At 40.3% G+C, this 17,896-nt stretch overlaps 2 protein-coding genes across 3 annotated transcripts; both read right to left on the bottom strand.

Annotated features, from left to right (window-relative positions):
* Positions 1-788: 788 nt before the first annotated feature.
* Positions 789-3,187, bottom strand: LOC115746987 (red chlorophyll catabolite reductase). Of its 2 annotated transcripts, XR_004016097.2 has the most exons (3): positions 2,774-3,187; positions 1,100-1,776; positions 789-1,000 (listed from the first exon to the last, which is right to left on the bottom strand). XR_004016097.2 is itself a non-coding variant. In XM_030682993.2 (2 exons), exons 1-2 carry the CDS (start codon positions 3,134-3,136, stop codon positions 1,165-1,167), a joined length of 975 nt encoding a protein of 324 aa, XP_030538853.1. In that variant the 5' UTR covers positions 3,137-3,187; the 3' UTR covers positions 1,040-1,164. The 2 variants fall into 2 exon arrangements, 1 of the variants encoding a protein (XP_030538853.1); XM_030682993.2 differs by lacking the exon at positions 789-1,000 and having other exon boundaries at positions 1,040-1,776.
* A 10,048-nt stretch (positions 3,188-13,235) lies between these two features.
* Positions 13,236-16,762, bottom strand: LOC115746985 (heat shock factor protein HSF24). Its single transcript, XM_030682990.2, has 3 exons — positions 16,735-16,762; positions 16,017-16,283; positions 13,236-14,101 (listed from the first exon to the last, which is right to left on the bottom strand). The coding sequence occupies exons 2-3, from the start codon at positions 16,218-16,220 to the stop codon at positions 13,424-13,426; spliced, it is 882 nt and encodes a 293-aa protein (XP_030538850.1). The 5' UTR covers positions 16,221-16,283; positions 16,735-16,762; the 3' UTR covers positions 13,236-13,423.
* Between the last annotated feature and the right edge of the window lie 1,134 nt (positions 16,763-17,896).

Raw genomic sequence — 17,896 nt, 5'->3', positions numbered from 1 at the left:
TGGTCAAAAGAATTAATTTAGAGTAAATTTATGACAAATTTACTAGTTTAGGGTTTTTTACGATCAAAAAATTAGTTTTGAGTAAATTTGTCATATATTAATTTGGGATTTTTCGTAGCATTAAATCATATAAATATGCAAATTCCAAATTTTTACATAATAATTTTACAAGATTTTAATATAAAAAAAGTCATATCAAACATGTACAATCTGGAAAGTAGTTTTTTTTTTATTTTGTCAACACTAGTCATTTCATCCATTCAAAGGCAGTGCTAAACAAGGGAAATTGACAAGAGTCAATACAAAACAAATTCTAACAAATTCTAAAGAGATTGAGGATGCCTAAACATCCAATTAGATGATAGAGTCCCTTTTCGGTGGCTTATCGCGGCCCAATCCGCAGCTTGATTAGCTTTCCGTGGGCAGTGGGCAATCAGGAAAGTAATTCACTAGCTTAAAAATCACATTAATTAACTTTGGAGCCTTAATTTCACTCCCAAAATTAAAAAATTGTTACCAATGAAAGCTTCTAATATAAGTTATCAATCTATTGTCGAGCGCAATTGTCAATTCCCAAATTTCACATTGATTTATCAAATAGGTCCGGGGATTGAGAACCCATCTTGTGCTTTCCCAACCCCCCCACCCCCCGGGGCGGGGCGGTTCCGATCCTCTTGTTTTTTTGCCTTATAATTCATTGATGCGGTAAGATTTAGCCCATGTTAGAGAGCGTCGATGCCAGTACGCAATTCTATTCAAACAAGTTGTGGTACGAGTCGGCAAGTCGGTTGGCTTCAACATCGTAGAAAGATTGGATACATTCTCAATCCCATACTTCATCGTAGAGCTGACATGACAGAGTTTGAACGTACACAACCTTAATCCTGTTCATCAATCTTGGTTTCCTTGAAAATGCTGGCCCAGTTCGCTCTGTCCGTGCCGAACACAGATCTGAACGGGACTGTTGAAGCTTTGGCCTTCATTCCCTTCAGGTTCAATCCTGCATTCAGGAAAGGGAAAAACTCTGACGGGTCCACTCTTTAATGACAGGGAAACCTGTTCCACCAATCTGAGAAGTGGGCATAAGAGTGGCTCTTGCTGAAGTTCCGCCATGAACAGGTGAAGGGGGAGAGAATTTCTACACCAGTCCCATGGCTCGTCAGTTCATACACCATAAACCTCTCTTAGCACATCCAAGACTCTCTTAGCTATCTCCGGACCAAACAACCTCGGAAAGCTGGACCCAAGATCGATCTCGATAGTTTTCCTCTTGATTATCCCATCCCTTCTCCCTAAGTACGCCCTCTCCTCCTCTTCCACATTTCTGTCCACAGCGGCACACTTATCCAGCCATATTCCCAGGACCTCTTTGGCAACAGGGGAGACGTGATTCTCGACAATCTCGTCCAAGCGTTCTGCTTTACCTGCCCCACTCTCTATGCGAAGCATGATAGCTGTGGGAGAGACTACGCAGCGTATGTAAAGGGCCGAGGAGAAATAAGGCTGAGCCTCTGGAAGTTTGTCGAGCACTTGCCTGCGGGACTCCAACTGGGTATCCTCATAGAATGTTGAAAGGTAGTCCGGGTCAGTTACGAGGTCCTTGCGAGGTGGCAAATCAAGGATTAGGACCAGCGATGTTGGGCTGCTCCTTATGAGTTCGAACAGAAAATTTGGAGCATCGGTTGAATTGTTGAGGTAGACCGAAAGGCTGGTGATGTTGAGTGATCCTCCAGTTGGAAGCTGACAGTTTAGCCAACTTCCTAACAAAAAATCAACCTGACAAACCAAAGCAAATAATTAAACGTACAATACATTTCTCCAAGAACTGAACTCAAATGTCCCTCTCTGGTCTATATATCACAATAATCTACAAATGATTGACTGGGTGCCGGTTCACAATCATCAAAAAACAACATGTTTCGGATGGATATAAACCATAGTTCCAGGGAAGGACGTTGAACATAAAAGAATTTAATCTGCACATGAATGAATTTAATCGCTGCATCAGGCCGTGTCATCAGAACATCAGTCTTACGAGAACTTTCCTCAAGGGTAAAAGCTGGAGACCAAAGCCATCGAGGACTCCACAAACCAATAGCGAAATACCGGCAGACAGAATCAGTTCCTTATCTATTGCCTATACAGCCAAGCCAAAAGATCGCTTTGATACGGTTGAGGCCTACAAAGCCTTTCATTTCCAGAGGATAGCAAAGGAATAGCAGGAACTCCAAAGAGCGCTACAATTTCTGCCGCCGAGAACTTAACAGCTGGACCTCACAAATCATCTGGTCCAGATTTGATCCATGAGATACATCAAAATGGAGAGCAGCTAAATTTTGATCATAGTGGATGAGATAGCTCCAATTCTAGAACTCACTCGGTCATAGAATAAGAACTTGATCATGCATGTGAAGTATTTCTTGCCAAGCTATATCCATTCATCAAGGTTCATTCTACACAGGAGCAGCTATTGCAGCATGAATGAAACTTCTCGAGGACCTTGGCATGGAATTTATGCAAAACATAGTCTCAATCTACTAGCTCAATTGGACGAGAACTCAAGATAATGGTTGTTCAAGCGACGACTGGTATACAATATCCATTGACCATGTGATGCTAAGCCTACAGACAGGAGTTAAAAATCCCACTCTCAAGCTTCTTTCCCAACTCGCAAACTCTTCTCGCACCTTCAATTTCGCCACCACGCTCCGTCCCAGACCACAAATCGATGGAAAGGAATCCCATCTCTGAAGACAGAAGAGCAAAATCGTACCTTGGAGGGGCCCTGGCCGCGCCTGACGTACAGAGAGCCGCGAGCCGAACCGGCGTCGCTCTGGTAGTACCGGACATCGTGCGGGAGAGCGCAGGGAAGCAATTGAGACCCCAGCCGCTCCTCCACCGCGGACACGAGGTCGATCATCAGGCTCCTGTGCGGGGCCGACACGTGAGGGAACTCCATGAACTTGTCCGCAGCTTCCATTGGTGACGCCGGAGACGGCGATCGAGAAGAAGAAGAAGAAGAAGCAGCAGCAGCAGCGAATCGAGCAGAGGAAGAGCGAGAAGACGGGGACCGAGACGGCGACGGCGGCGGAGGGAGTGGGGAGAGTAGCGAGAGGTGGCGGAAGACGACTGCCATTAACGGTGGGACACGATGAAACTTCAAACGGACATCAAAATATCTGGCACGAGCAAGCCTATGGGTCCAACGTTATAATTTTACTGAATCATAAATAACAACAAATGCAGGTAACCACATTTCTGAAAGGGATAATTGTAATTTCAGTCCCCTAAACTCGAACAAGTTTTGCAATCGGGTCCTCAACTATGCCTCTCTGAAAAAGACTCTTGGATTTCATTCAATCCATCGGCAATCACTATAGTATGTGATTCAAAATCAGATCATTATCCAAGCTCAATCAAGAGCTAAGCATCGGAAAGTCCGTAACCTGGTAGACAATACTGAGTATTTATGAATCGAATCAAATCAAATATTTCATAATGGATGCAAAATTTTTATAGTAACAGAAAAAAAAAATAAAGTGAAACCTATTCCGTGCAACTTCGTTGAGAAGCTATATTTGAGAAAGGGGGTGTGGCAATTTGTATGGATATATCCTTAAAATTATAGTGCCCTTATAGTTTCAGCATCTTCCAGTAATTTTAGAAAGTCGACTCATCGGGTAATATAAATTTAAAACATATATTACCAGAATACACAGACCACAACACTTTACAATATATACCCACAATGCAACACAGTCACAACGTAATTCTAGTCGTACCAAAAGCACGGACGGTCATGAAAGTTTCTCCTCCTTACCTACCATTTCAATTTAAGGGAAAGTAACGAAGATTGAGCCAAGAGCTCTCGATCGCTGCAAGCAACCATCGGTTCGACGACACCCATCGCCTCGGGTCCTTGACTTTATCGTTCATTTCGAGACATTTCGATCTATTTCAAGGAGTAAAGGTAGACTCGCTATTCTCATCAAAATTCATGCTACCAAAGTAAAGTTAGGTATAGTAAGATGATAAAGTAAGCTATAGCGTTGTTACAAAGGTAGGATTCACTATTCCAATTGCACCCTTCAATCGCATTCGTACAATTTCATTCATGCCATACGTCCATGCTACGTTTCAATCATAAAGGTTCTCTTTTGGTTTTTTGCCATGCTGTTTTGATTTAGGTTGAATTTGGGCTCTCTTAGGAAGATGTAGAGGGAAAATGAAATGCTTACTAGAGTAACATTCTAAGTGAATTTAAAACAAATTACCGATTGGACACCGATTGTCCTACATGTTACAATCATCACTAATGTTGACAAAATTTATTAATATTTTAATATTTTTCAACAGTAAAAGGACACCCGGTGTGATGATCCGAAAACCACCACCTATTTATGGGTGAATTAGTATTTAATGAGTTCGGATTATTGGATAAGCTATAAGGAATTTTCATCCGAACTCCCGGGTATTTTTTAGGAATTTTAATGGACCCGATGCTATTTTAAGGGACACGATATGTTGGAATTAGGTCCCACTGGATCAAGTATGTGAACACTTTCACCTACTTAAAATAGGAGTAGGTTAATGCTTAATAGTTTAGGGCCATTTGGCATGAAATTTGGAATTCGATCAATGTAAGCAAGACGAAGCAATCAAGCCCGACAAAGCAGAAGCATGACAAATCCGAAGCAGCGGACAAGCCGCATAAGCATGACAAGTAATAAGCCGACTATACCGCAAGCCGCTGATTGTAAAATGATCGGATCATTATAAATAGAAATCGATATCAGTTCATTCAGTAGCTATTATTAGAAATTCTATCGTTACTCCACTAGAACCATCGGCCGCGGACCCTCTCTCTCTCTCGGCCTACTACCAACCAACCGCCATCAACATCGCTCGCCACCCGCAACCCGCACCATCGGTACCGTCGCCGTGCCGACCATTCGACCGCCCTAGCCCTTGGTCGACCGCCTTTAGTCGCTGTTCGTGGCCTCCACCGTCGTTCCAACGCCTTGGCCGTCCACCGTCATTCTAATGCCGTGACCGTCCACCGTCATTCCTCGCCCATTGGGTCTTTCATCCGTCCGTTGATTGTTGTTTCTGAATTGCTCTTCTTGATTTATTGAGGCAAGTAGATTTCTAGTCCTTATTACTATATCGTCTATGGTTTTGCTATTGTGAGCATTGTTTGTCGATCTGTTATGGCTATGATAGCCTTGATTTGGATATTCCGAGATTCTGAAATTCCATCCTTGAGTATCCTAGATTCCGATTCGATAGATCTCGATTTGTGGTATTTATGACTCTAATTGAGTTTATCCTTGGATTTTGATTGATTTTATCCTTGGATTCTGGTCCGACTCCGAGATTATATCCTTTTGGATACCTTGGATTCTATTGTGGGGACTTTGTTTACAATCTTGCGATTCCATAGCTAGTCTAGTTGCTTGGCCTAGGAATCTTACTTGTGGACGAGCTTCGGCTTACTCCCATTGATTAACTATTTTTCAAATGAGCAAGTCGATAAGAAAAAACGTCATGGGAAGTGAAGATCATGAATGGAGATAACGTTGAGGAATCCGGAGTAGATTACCATATGTAGTACTCTTCCCATGTGAACCATGTAAATAAAATGAGTAGTTATATAAGTATGTAATAACGAGTGGAGGGTGAGTTATGAATAAAAGTGTGCTATTTGAAATGTGTGCATCCGGTTAGTGAAACCATGAAAGGCTATATCCTTTGATAGGCATGCCTGCCGATTGAATGTTTTTGTTGTGATATGTACTTGTGTCCGTATGGCTACTTGAATGTTTTAATATAATAGAGCTTTCGCATGCGCCAGTTACTATGATTAAAAGATTAAAGAAGATATCGCAAGCCTAAGTTACGGGCGGACGGTATGGGATGTCTCGCCATCCTCGAATTGGAGTGAGGACGCGACGGTGGCTAGAGAGGATGAGGATTTGGAAAGCTTTCCCAATGGGATGGCGAAACTAGGACGCTAGATCCTAATTTGGTATTAAAGCCAAAACATGGAGTGATAAGGTGCGCTAGTTGATGAAGTGTTTGGTAGGCACGTACGTATTTAAAACTATAAGTGCATGTAATTGTGTTTTGTCGAGATTGGTAGTAGCTAATGCTACTTATTAGCCAAGAGATTTCGTTGATCACCAATTAAGTTTGATAATTTTTATGACTATTTGTGGATATAGCAATGTGATCAACTGGATTGGACAATAGATTCCGACGGCAATTGTTTGTCTCTACTAAAGTCATTAAGATTCACTTCTAAGTTTGAATTGCTGAAGTTGAGGATTAGTTCCGAAAATGTGATTGAGGAGGATTTGGAATAAGGCGATTGATTTTATGGATTATAGGCTTAAATTTATGTTGGATTTTTGATGGAATTTAGATATTGATCTTGAATGATAAGGAACGTGGTTGATATAAAAGTGAACAAGTGATATAGATGAATCTAAGCTCTTGATCTTTGATGTGAGATGATCACTCGATGGATATAGTAGGCTTAAGAGATGGATTCATGAGATGTTTGGTATAAAAATTGGATAACATGCATTGTAGGGATTTAATTACATAAAACATCATTGAGTTTGAAAAAGTGCATGCATGGTCATTGTTTTTATATCGACTTGAAAACCGCTAGCTTGATATTGGATGAGCTAGTGGGATACTTACAAACTATGGAAGCATGGTATGAGACGTGTGGAAACGGGGCTTACTCCATAGATGTATAACTTGGGGATACACTGTGCAACTTGACTTGGATCCGACTTGGGAGTGTACGCCGGGGCAGAGATAAGACATGTACAATGGGCGGCTCTAGCTGTCATCTCGAAACCAAGTGGCGGGGGGATAGGATGAACCGTAGCAACCCAATCTATTTATCCTTCTTGGGAGTGTACGCTAGGGCAGAGATAAAACCTATACAATGGGCGGCTTTGACTATCATCGCGGAGCGAATAGCCGGGGGACAGGTATGAACCAAGTAGTATATTGAAAGAGTGGTCTAAGTATTGTTCTATATCCGATATCGTTCTCGATTATATGTCGAAACGATTATGAAAATCTAAGTTGATTTTTAAGCTTTTGAAACCTAAAACTTTTTCAAATTTCGGAACGTTTTCGATTCTGGATCGAAACACTTTCGAATCTAGAAAGTGTTTTATGCTTATGAAATGAAATGACTTTTGAAAGCTAGGTTGCATTGTTTTTGATGTTTTGAATTGATTTTAAAATGAATTTCAAAAGTCTGAAATTGAAACCGTAAACATGGCAATGAAACTTGGAATAAAGCATGGTAACTAAAGGTTGAGATGCCATTGGCAAGAAATGTCCGATATGCATGGTGGTAATTGGTGAAAGTCTGTTGTGATAGCTCCGAGACTTTTGCTAGAAAAGACCCTATACTCGAGGGATATAGTTGTGATGCCTCTAAGGTTTTTGCCAGAGAAGATCTTGTACTCGAGGGATGTATTGTTTGCTTGTGACATGATGATATTTTTTACCGTAACCAATAGATCATAGGCTTGGCATATGGAACCGGCATCATGATTAGCAGAGGATTATGCCCGCCTGAATAATATGAGATATGGGGCGGTAGTAAGTCCCCTGTTGAATTTTGACGCCATTTGAATTGGCGGGTTGTGAAAGTGAGAATGGTATTGAAAATGTATAATTGAAATATGTAAAAGAGTGACTATGGTGCTATAATATTATCAGATAGATGAGAATGGCACGATGAAGTTGCCAGATTGATTGAGGTAAATGATGACTCTGTTTATAGATTAAGATTACGAGATGTGTCAATTGGGATAAGAATACACGGAAAAGCATAGCCACATGATTGAGTGAACACAAATTCACCATAGGGATGTCCTCATTTAGGAGGGAGTAAGATTGAAATTTCGAAAACGAAATTTTCTAAGGTGGGGAGGTCTGTGATGACCCGAAAACTTCCACCCGCTTACGGGGTGAATTAGTATTTAATGAGTTTGGATTATTGGATAAGCCCTAAGGAACTTTTTATCTTAACTTTCGGGTATTTTTAAGGAATTTTTATGGATCCGGTGCTATTTTTAGGGACACGATATGTTGGAATTAGGTCCCATTAGGTTAAGTATGTGAATACTTTCACTTGCTTAAAATAGGAGCAGATTAGTGCTTGGCGCTTTAGGGTCATTTGACTCGAAATTTGAAATTCAACCAATGTAAACAAGACAAAGCAATCAAGCATGACAAAGTAGAAGCATGACAAATCAGAAGTAGCCGACAAGCTGCTGATTATAAGCACGACATGTTATAAGTCGACTCTACCGTAAGGCGATAACCGCAAATTGACTGGTCTAAGCCGACTGGACCATTATAAATAGAAATCGATGTCAATTTATTCAACAGCTATTGTTAGAAATTCTGTCGTTACTCTGTTGGAACAATCGGTCGCCGACCCTTTCTCTCTCGATCGACCGCCGACCAACCACCATTGATATCGCTCGCTGCCTACGACCCATACCATCTGTGCTATCTTTGCGCCGACCGTCCAACCGCCGTAGCCCTTGGTCGTCCGACTTTGGTCATTGTTCGTGGCCGCCACCGTAGTTCCAATGCCGTAGTCGTCCACTGTCATTCCTCGCCTATTGGGCCGTTCATCCATCCATCAATATAGATCTCGATTCCTAGTATTTATGACTCTGATTGAGTTTATCCTTGGATTTTAATTGATTCTATCTTTGGATTCCGGTTTGACTCCGAGATTCTATCATTTTGGATACCTTAGATTCTGTCATGGGGATTTTGTTTGCAATCGTGCAATTCTATAACTGGTCTAGTTGTTTGGCTTGGGAATCCTACTTCCGGAGAAGCTTCGGCTTACTCTCGTTGATTAACCATTTTTCGGATGAGCAAGTCGAAAAGGAAAAATGTCATGAGAAGTAAAGATCATGAACGGAGATGACGTTGAGGAATCCAGAGTAGATTACTATCTATAGTACTCTTCCCATGTGAACCATGTAAATAAAATTAGTAGTTATATAAGTATGTAATAATGAGCGGATGGTGAGTTATGAATAAAAGTGTATTGTTTGAAATATGTGCATCTGGTTAGTAAAACCATGCAAGGCCATATCCTTTGATAGGCGTGCTCGCCGATTGAATATTTTTGTTATGATATGCATTTATGCTTGTATGGCCGCTTGAATGTTTTTATATAATAGAGCTTCCGCATGTGCCTGTTGCTCTGATTAAAAGATTAAAGAAGATATCGCAAGCTTAAGTCGCGGGCAGACGATATGGGACTTCTCGCCACCGTCGAATTAGAGTGAGGAGGCGACAGTGGCTAGAGAAGATGAGGATTTGAAAAGCCTTCTCAATGGGATGTTAGCGAAATTGAGACGCTACGCCTAGAGTGCCAATATTTGTGTACGAGACTCACTTTAGTGTCAATATTTTTTTTTATTACTTAAGTGTCAAATCAAAGAAAAAACGATCACTTAAGTGCCAATTTCGATCAAAAACAATCACTTAGGGTGTACATAACAACACTGCTGTTTCAGAAATAACTTCAGAAGCATAAGTTGATTTTTCTACTTCTACTTCAAAAGTTAATTTCTAATCAAAGAAAAACGTTTGATAACATGACAAAATTTCTACGAAAAATTATTGATCCTAACTGAAAATGCATTTTATTCAAGAAAAGTTAAATGCAAATATTGACGGGTTTTCATGGAAGTCGGAAGACTAATCCTACCAATCACATTCAATAAAATAAATGCGCAATCAAGTGCACAAATAAAGCACACCAATACAAATCAAGGCTTCTCTAATATAACCCTAAGGGCTTAGAGAATGTGTGATTAACGGTCATGGGTAATTTGGAAGAAATTGGAGATACTTTGCCAAGAAGGGCAAAATCATCAATTTGGAAAGATCAGGGGTCAAAAAATCCAAAATAGGTCTTGGCTAGTTGATTGTGGCTATTTCCTATTTTTTGGGATTTTTTTAGAATTTTCAAAATTTTCATATTTTTTAATGATTTTTTATGAAATTTTTTTATTTTATTATGATTTTTTTAAGAGGTCGTGAATTTTTCTGAATTTTTTTATTACTTTTGGAATTTTTTATGAATTTTTTATACTTTTTAATGTTTTTTTTAATTTTCCTTTTTAATTTTTATTTAAATTTTTTATTAAATAATTTTATTATTAAACTATTTTTCGGATCGGGTGAACCCGGCCCACACCTCTTGGGGGAGAGAGAGAGAGAGAGAGAGAGAGAGAGAGCTCCCGTAAATAAAAGAAATATATGAAGAGGGAGGAGTGAAAAGGAAAAAATAGCTTATGATGGTGAGAAGTAAGTTTTTTTTCTTCTCAAAAGTGCTACAAAAATCACTTCTAAGTAAAAAGTTGTTTCAGAAGTAGAAATTTAAAATTATGAACCAAACGGATTTCTGCCTCAGAAGTTGTATTATCAAACGGATTTCTATTCCAAAAACACTTCTGAAGTAGAAATTCTCCTTCAAAAGTCTTATCATGCGTGCCCTTAAGTGCTGATTCCAACTAAATAGTACACGTGATATTTTTATTAATTTTTTAATTTTATATGGAAAATTTTAAAAATATTTAGTCCATTGAAAAATTTTTAAAAGAAAATTAGTCCACGTGGACGCCATGTGTAATATCTTTTTACAAAATAAGTAAAAATATTTTTAAAAAATTTAATTTAATTTAAAAAATTAGCTAAATAAATACAAAGAAAAACAAAAATAAAAAAATAGAAATTGATCTGTTGTAGCAATGAGGGCTTCCAAGCCCCGGCCGCTACAACACAACTTTTTTTTAATAGTTTTTTAAGCTTATTTTTTATTTTTTTTTATTTTTTTTAACTTTTGAAATTTTTTTATTGTTGACTTGGAAGCTCCAGCAAGCCACGTAGATGTGACATCAGATTTCCGGCAAAACTCACCGAAGTTGGCACTGAAATAACTGTTTTTCAAAAAAATTGGCACTTAAGAGATAAAAAAAAAAATATTGTCACTAAAGTTAGCGCTGTACACAAATATTGACATTCTTAGTGTCCTTTGCCCACTTTAAACTATTTTTTATTTTTCATTATTTCTTTTAATTTTGCCAATCTAGTTCTAAATCTTTTGCATTTTTTCCAATTCAGGCCTAAACCTTTTTTTATGTCAATTCAGTAATAAAACTTTTACATTTGTGCTAATTCGGTCTATCCGATCAACTTAAATAGGCCGACACCGACGTGGATGCCAATCGATACTCATGGGGCAATTTTCGAAAAAAAATTTAATTTTTTTTAAATTCTTTATTTTTTCCTTTTTTCTTTTTTTTTTGTTCATCTTCTACCTCTAATCGAGTGCCGATTCGACGACCGGTTGGAGCACCGGACACCGGCGTCGTAGTAACTGGCAATGGCTAGTGGAGGAAAAAAATGAAAACATAATTAAAGAATAGACAGAAAATAAAAAAAAATATAAATATAAATATAAATATATTAAGATATTATTAAAAATTGCTTCGTCGGCGCTCGTCGGTTAAAGTTAGCCAGATATATTGAATTGGCTCAAATACAAAAGGTTTACGATTGAATTGACACAAATACAAAATATTTAAGACTGGGTTGTCAAAATTAAAAATGTTTAGAACTTCTCCCTATAATTTGTGATTTAGAATTAGATTGTTATCTAAGCTCAATCAAGACCTAGTAATCATTCGCAGATACAAAATGTACATGTAAAGTGCGTGTGTACATGTAAGGGTATGATTTGTAGATCTCCACCTCTCGCCCGAATTGGAAAGTTTGTAAATTGGCAAAAAAAAAAAAAATTTTGAGCAGTTATGAATAAATCGAATATTTTTGTGATGGCTGCAAATTCCCATAGTAATCAGAAATAATCATAATAATAATAAAAAGTGGGGGACATATTACGTGCAACTTTTTTGCAGAAGCTATATTTGGGAAAAAGGGGTGCGACAATTTTTGTAAATAAATTACTTAAAATCGTAAAGCCCTCAAAATTTCAGCATCTTATTACGGTAATTTATAGAAAGTCGACTCATTTAGTTTTTGAGGTACTGCAATTTTAAAAACAAAGGTTACCAAAATAGACAGATCACGACATCTTATAAGATACTCCCATGACAACTTAATTACGGTCGTATCAAATGCACGGATGGTCATGAAAATTTCTCCTCCTTACCTCACATTTCAATTTAAGAGAAAGGAACGAAGATTGAGCAAAGAGCTCTCGATCGCCGCAGCCTGCAGGCAACCATTGCTTCAGCGACGCCCATCGCCACGGGTCTTTGACTTTACCCTTCGTTTCGAGACTTTTCGATCTATTTCGAGGAGTAAAGGTAAGACTCGCGGTTCTCATCATGATTCATGCTACCAAAGCAAAGTTAGGTATAAATTGGACAAAAAAGTGAAGCTATAGCAAAGGTAGGATTCCCTATTCCAATTGCACCCTTCAAATCGCATTCATACAAGTGCATTCGTGCCATACGTCCATGCTACGTATCAATCATAAGGTTCTTTTTTGGTGTTTTGCCATGCCGTTTTGATTTAGATTGAATTTGGGCTTTCCTAGGAAGATGTAGAGGGAAAGTGAAGGGCTTACTAAAGTCAAGACTCAATAGGAATACATTTATTTGATGAATTACTCTTTCACTCTCCAAATACATAAGTTTTTTTTTTTTTTAAAGAGTAGGAATGGAGCGGGTCGAGAACTCCAACAAGTGCTACAAAATGTTCGATTTAAGCCATGGTGGCACTGCGCATTTTGAACGAGCCAATCACCCCAACATGGATCATGTGGGAGCGGGTCGTGGCGATCCAACGCCGTATTGTGGACGAGCCAAAGTTTCGGAGGCCGCGGAGCAACCAGAGAATCGGAGCATGTGATCAAAGGATCCCGAACCATTCGGGGCTAAATCGACTAAATCATACATCAATAGGTCAACTACTACAGTTAGTACCGTAATAATCGAAAAGCTTACTCAGAGATGCAAGTTGCCAATTGACATTGTTTGACTAAGGAGTGTGAAGACCCTTCTTTGTTTTCCCGATCCTCACTTGCTCCACCACAATCAAATTTACAAACCGACTTAGGAACCCAATCTATCTATTTCATCATAATCCCTATCACCAAAACCCCCCCAAAAAAAAAAAAAAAATTCTAAAAATACAGGGAAAAAAAAATTCAAATAGAAGACAGAGAAATTGAAACCTTAAGGTTGATGAGTCTCTTTCTCCTCCCTAAGCCAACGACCGACCGATCAAATCACATCAAAGTCCCTAAAACTTCGCAATTTGGTGTGCCTGAGGTGCAACGACCTTACAGTACACCCCGGCCCCGCATCGCTTTCCAACCGCACGATCAGTTGCAGACCTTGCTGGTCTTCATCAACGGCTGACGGAACTCCATCCCCGCGGGCCCCACTTTCTCCTCCCGCGCCCTCTTCCTCTCCTCCTTCCCCTTCCCCTTCAGCCACACGCCAAACAGCTTCGTGCTCTTCTCCCCACCAACTCCTCTTCCTGCTTTGTCGTCGTCGTCATTGTCATCGCGATCGACACCGTCGACAAGGTCCCCGGCGGCCAACGCCGCCGACCCCCGGCCTCCGCTCTGCACGATGCGGTCGATCTGGTCGGGGCCCACCTTCAGGCACTCCGTCAGGAACGCCACCAGCTCGTCGCAGTGCTTCTTCGCCTGCGCCAGCTCCGAGCTCAGGGCCTCGTTGTCCCTCCTCAGCTTCTCGTTCTCGCCCGTCAGGTCGGCGAACTGGGCGGCCGTCGCGACCGCGGCCGTCTCCACGGAGCCCGCGTTCTTCGAGTCCGCCGGGGACGACGTGGACGTGGACCCCATGTCCTCGCCCGAGCTCTCCGGCGAGGCCTGGCCTCCAGCGGCGCCGGCGGGTTTCCCGGCTCTGGAGGCCGGGGCGTTCGGAGGAGTCGCCGCCGTCTTGCGGCGGCGGATCTCGGAGAGGAGTTCTCTATGGCCGCGCTTGAAGTGCTCGTTGGCGAACTCCCATTTGTCCGGCACGATCTTCCTGAAGCCCTGCGAAGCGGCTTGCGATCAGGATCGAACATCGTCCATTTTCATATCCTCACAATGCGTTCAAGGCTTTTTCACTAGGGTTATATTTTGGTTTATTTACTTCCAATAACTCAAGAGCCTTCCCCCAAAATTTGTAAGTTTTTAGAAATTACGTAAACGATTATTCATAAATTTTCGAATGTATTTTTGCACTTAAATAGTTGTAAAATTTGCACAAATTGTAGAAATAAAATATAAAATATAAGTTTACTCCAAAAGACAGGTCATAATATAACATAGTACTCTGCCGATGATTAATCGAACCTCTTGTTAATTCATGAGCCATCAAGTTTGATTTATTCATATATTCAAAAATCGTCTTTAGAAAGTTGTATTGAAATCATTTCATCGATTGAATTTACAAGAGAGATTTCACTAACAAAAGCAATCTTCCATATATGAAGAGGGATCTCACGCCGAATTATCCAAAATACAATGAGAATCAAAACATCTAATTCTAAAAGAAAAGAAAAGAAAGAATAAGTTCAAAAAGACGGGGTCATAAATAATTTTGTAGATGGACCTCCTTCACAATTGTCAACGACAAAATCTACTTTTTCGAAGATCATAGCCATCAAATTGGACCGTGGAATTGGAAATTAAGGGCACTCGTTTCTGTGCTGCAAGAATTGTCAAACACCCAAAATGGTGTGCTATACATATATAATATGTCCCAACTTGTTTTATTTGCTGCATAAATTTTTTTTTTTGGGACAAGTTGTATAATGTTAGAATCATCACTCCTAGACACAATTTTACGAGGGAAAAAAACCCAATTAGCCCCGACCCTATCGTGCGGACGTCTATATAGTCACAAACTTTTCAATTTTATCAATTTAGTCTTAGACCTTCGAACGAAATTTCAATACGGTCATTCCAGTCAATTTTAGCAGGAAATTACTAACGTGACGGTCCGATCATCGTCGACCGTCATATGCTATCACGTTAGTGATTACCGATAATAATTGACCAGAAAGATTATATTGAAACTTTCACTCGAATGATTTTGATTAGATTGACAAAATTGACAAGTTTAAAATTTAATTGGAATACGTAAAGTAAGTTTTAGAAGTGATTGGAAAGTTTCCCTCAAACTCGTCCAAATGTGCCCCCATCACTGCTGATGTGGGGGCTGTAACTGCTCGCTACTTCACTAACCAACAACTCGACCTCTGTGGAAGATGTACCCGGACAAGATTTTGCCTAGGATTTATATCTTGATTTGACAACTCAAGCTGCTAAAAAGAAAATAAATGCAAGAGCAATGTCCCTATTTTTCACGATAAATATCTAATTGTACGTATCATCAACAATATTGCGCGTATGTTTCGAATTTTACATACTAAGACTTCGATCACATTTCACATTGAATTAATGTATTCTTCTTTTATTAGAGCCTCAATGCATTTATGATAGATTTTGAAACTTCTTGCGAATTTAAATGTAGGCATAGAAATTTCGTGACAGGGACACTATTATTAGTTAGGTTTGAACCTTCCTTTTGAATATCAGAAAATTTCCAAATAATTTATGATTCTTTGTCGACAGTCAAATAATAGTAACAAAAAAAAAAAAAAAAAGATCAATGAACTCAACTAGAGTTCGCACGTGCGCACGCCGGAGTCAATTATGTACAGCCCCAAAGGGGGCAGCCCCGATCGTTGACCAGTGACCATATTTTTAATTTAATGCATGCAGGAGAAAGGGCAAAATCGTCCATGCAAGTCTGCTTTTAAGGTAGCGCCTCCAAGTTAGGCAAAGATCTTTGTAAAATTCACTAAAAGATTTCGATGTAAGAATACCCTTTAAAAAAAAGAAGAAGAAGCTAAAGTAAATTATTTTTCAGAATAATCCTAATTAAAAATAGAGAACTTACGTAGGTGTTGAGCTGGCGAACGAAGCTGGAGAAGTTGTTGTGCTTGAAGTAGGTGGGGAGCAGATCCTTGGCGAACTCCGCCGTCTTCCACACCACGAACGTCCGGCCGTTCTCGCCCCACGAGATGACGTCGTCGGTGGCCGGATCGTCCACCAGCTGGTACGTCTTCGTCAGGAACGGCGCCGGTGCCGAGCGCTGGGCCATTCCTTTGCCGGTGGTTCCCGATTTAACCCTCTCCGGCGGCAACAGCTACAGTTTTTAGGTGGGGGGAAGAAAAGGAGAGGAAATCGAGGGAGAGGGGGTGGGGATCGATGAGAGGCTGCGGCGGTGATGATCAGATGGAGCAACTGAAGAGCAGGAGAGCGGTGAGGAACTCCCAGCCCCAGCAGTAGAACCCGGAGATGTGAACGAGGGTGTGGCAAGCTCTTTTCCTTCTTGTATCAGCTTCTTCCATGGCTGAACATAACTCCTATCTCATCAATGGAAACCCACAAGGACAAAAACAGGGAAAAAAGGGGAAATTTTTCCTTGAGATTTGGGGGGTTCTTTGGAAACTTATAGAGAAGGAGGAGGAGGAGGAGGCTTCTTGTTCATCATGAAGCTGAAGATGAAGATGAAAATGAAGATGAAGATGATGGGTTGTTTGGGCTTTTACTTCTAGAAGTGTTGAGAAGCAGGAAAAGAATTTTAAAAGGATTCCACCACTTTGGTCATCTTTCAAAGGAGAGATAGAGAGAGAGAAACGGGCAACGCGGCATTTTCTTGATTGCTTTCCTCAAGAAAATGATGAGAGAGAAAGAAGGAAGGGGGTAGAATTTCCTAGTGGAAGGTTTTCTTGGCCGTTTCTTGGAGGAAGCTTCTCCTACAATGTCCTTATGCCTTGGATTTTCTTCCTTTTCTCCCTTTTTTTAAGTTTTTGATAGTCGCGAGGGAGGACCCGCCCCGTTCTTATTTATGCCCTGATCGCGACAGGCTGATTTACTTGCATAAAAGCCCCTCCCACCGTTGCTGCGCCGGTTAAGTCCGGAGCGAGTGCGCAATGAAAGATTTGAACTCGGTAACCCGAAGATAGGATTGACGCAGCATCTGCCGCATTCAGACCCATTTTATCGGATCGATTCGATTTCAGCGCTCAGAAAATAATCCTAGGAGTCTTGTTAATGAGTGTCTCGAGAAAACCACCAAACATGTATCTCGCGGACATTTCATATGTCTCTTTCCATGTCTGTTTTTATTGATTTTGGATCTTTGAAGAGAGTTGGCTTCCTTCACATGGGAAGTGTTTTGGTTTCTTCTTCCAACGGGGTTGAGAATAGAAGACATTTCCCTTTCCCCCACCTAACCACCTTTTCCAAATTTTCCAATTGCTTCTTCTCATCGTCACCATGATTTCCCTTTCCTTCTTCTTTATAATGTTCAAGAGCGTGTCCTCTGATCTTTCTTTCTCCGATTGGGGCGTTTCTCCGCTCCCCTCACCTTGTAGTCCTTTCGTTTTCTTTTCTATTCGATTGCTCTCAAAGAAAACCATCGATTTGGGATCTCCAAGGAACCGCCAAAATCCTTAAAACCGAGGATCTCATCTATCCGAGCACTAGTGACCCGCTCCAGCTCCACAGACAGGAGTGGGGGGCTCCAGGTTCCGTATAGGTTCCATCCTATCCGTCACCGTCAAAGCAAAATGCTCATTTTTTTAATTTTTTTTTTGGAACTTGAAACATAATCTTGCTTTTAGGGTCAATCCCAGAATTTACTCGGGTTCCACATATGTTCTTAATTGAGAGTCATCACATTTTATGATCTCCTCTTGATGTTACAATATACTGGCCACTACTCATATTTAGACACATGAATATATATGAAACATTAGCAAAGTAAGAATC

The sequence above is a fragment of the Rhodamnia argentea genome, chromosome 11 (genome assembly GCF_020921035.1).
Source record: "Rhodamnia argentea isolate NSW1041297 chromosome 11, ASM2092103v1, whole genome shotgun sequence".
In the NCBI taxonomy this organism is placed as follows: domain Eukaryota; kingdom Viridiplantae; phylum Streptophyta; class Magnoliopsida; order Myrtales; family Myrtaceae; genus Rhodamnia; species Rhodamnia argentea.
Note: the sequence above shows the minus strand (reverse complement) of the source record. Positions and strands in the feature narration are given on the sequence as shown.